The 1,178-nt window shown below is 33.4% G+C and overlaps 1 protein-coding gene across 1 annotated transcript in view; it reads right to left on the bottom strand.

Annotated features, from left to right (window-relative positions):
• LOC106463142 (retroviral integration site protein Fli-1 homolog) overlaps positions 1-1,178 on the bottom strand; it is a 139,400-nt gene that overhangs the window by 31,747 nt on the left and 106,475 nt on the right. Inside the window, exon 6 of the mRNA XM_013923130.2 lies at positions 684-758. Within this exon, the coding sequence (XP_013778584.1) occupies positions 684-758 (75 nt within the window). The remainder of the gene's footprint in view (positions 1-683; positions 759-1,178) is intronic.

The following is a 1,178-nucleotide window of genomic DNA, read 5'->3' as shown; positions in this document are numbered from 1 at the left end:
TTTCAGGTCATTTGTATTCAAATAATGTCATCTACCAAATATTATCTAACATTTCAGGTCGTTCATTATCCAAATAATGTCATTTACCAAATATTATCTAACATTTCAGGTCGTTTGTATCCAAATAATGTCATTTACCAAATATTATCTAACATTTCAGGTCGTCTATATTCAAATAATGTCATTTACCAAATATTATCTAACATTTCAGGTCGTTCATTATCCAAATAATGTCATTTACCAAATATTATCTAACATTTCAGGTCGTTGTATTCAAATAATGTCATCTACCAAATATTATCTAACATTTCAGGTCGTTTCTCAGTCGTCTGTATTCAAATAATTTAATATATCAAATATTATCTAACAATTCAAGTCGTCAATGTTCAGATAATGCCATCACCCAACTCCCATCTAAAAACACAGGTTGTTCAATATCCAAAGAATGACCTATCAAACGTTTTTCTAACAATTCTGGTTATACGTACTCAAAGAATGTCATTTAACAAATCAGACTGTCTGTATCCAAACATGGTCGTCTAACAGATCCCATCTAATTATTCAAGTTGTCGGTATCTAAGTGCTAAATTACTCACAAGCTCTCAACTTTAAACTTTGACCATCCGTATCCAGAATAGACTAGGATATTTTTTGTCGTACTTATATAACAAAAATAAACTTACCTTGCATATTCCGCAGGTGTGGGTGAGCTTCGAGAGTAGGTTTCGTCATGCCAGGGAGAGCATTGTGGGGGTAACCTGGAAGATAACACAGTTGATCTAAGTAACATTTACTTTACCTATTTTGTGCCGCTAGGAATGCAAAATTGATTAGCTTCAGAAAGCTAATTCTGTTACGATAGAAACTACACACAAGTCCATTTGTTTTGTTCTGACAAACTATGAATATCTCGAAACACTTCAACTGAACCTGGTTAAACAATTTAACTGTCTAATAATGGCTGGAGACGGCTTAAATGGGTAATGAAGAAAAACTTTAATATAAGTTTAACATGACAGTCTTTATTAGTCTCAAAGTGGGTTCCTCGTCATCGAATTTAACTGTCTGTTACCACTATACTCTTCAACTGAACCTGGTTAAACAACTTAACTGTCTGTTACCGCTATACTCTTCAACTGAACCTGGTTAAACAACTTAACTGTCTGTTACCACTATAC

This window comes from Limulus polyphemus, unplaced genomic scaffold (genome assembly GCF_000517525.1).
Source record: "Limulus polyphemus unplaced genomic scaffold, Limulus_polyphemus-2.1.2 Scaffold1333, whole genome shotgun sequence".
Lineage (NCBI taxonomy): Eukaryota > Metazoa > Arthropoda > Merostomata > Xiphosura > Limulidae > Limulus > Limulus polyphemus.
This window is presented reverse-complemented; position numbering and strand designations above follow the sequence as displayed.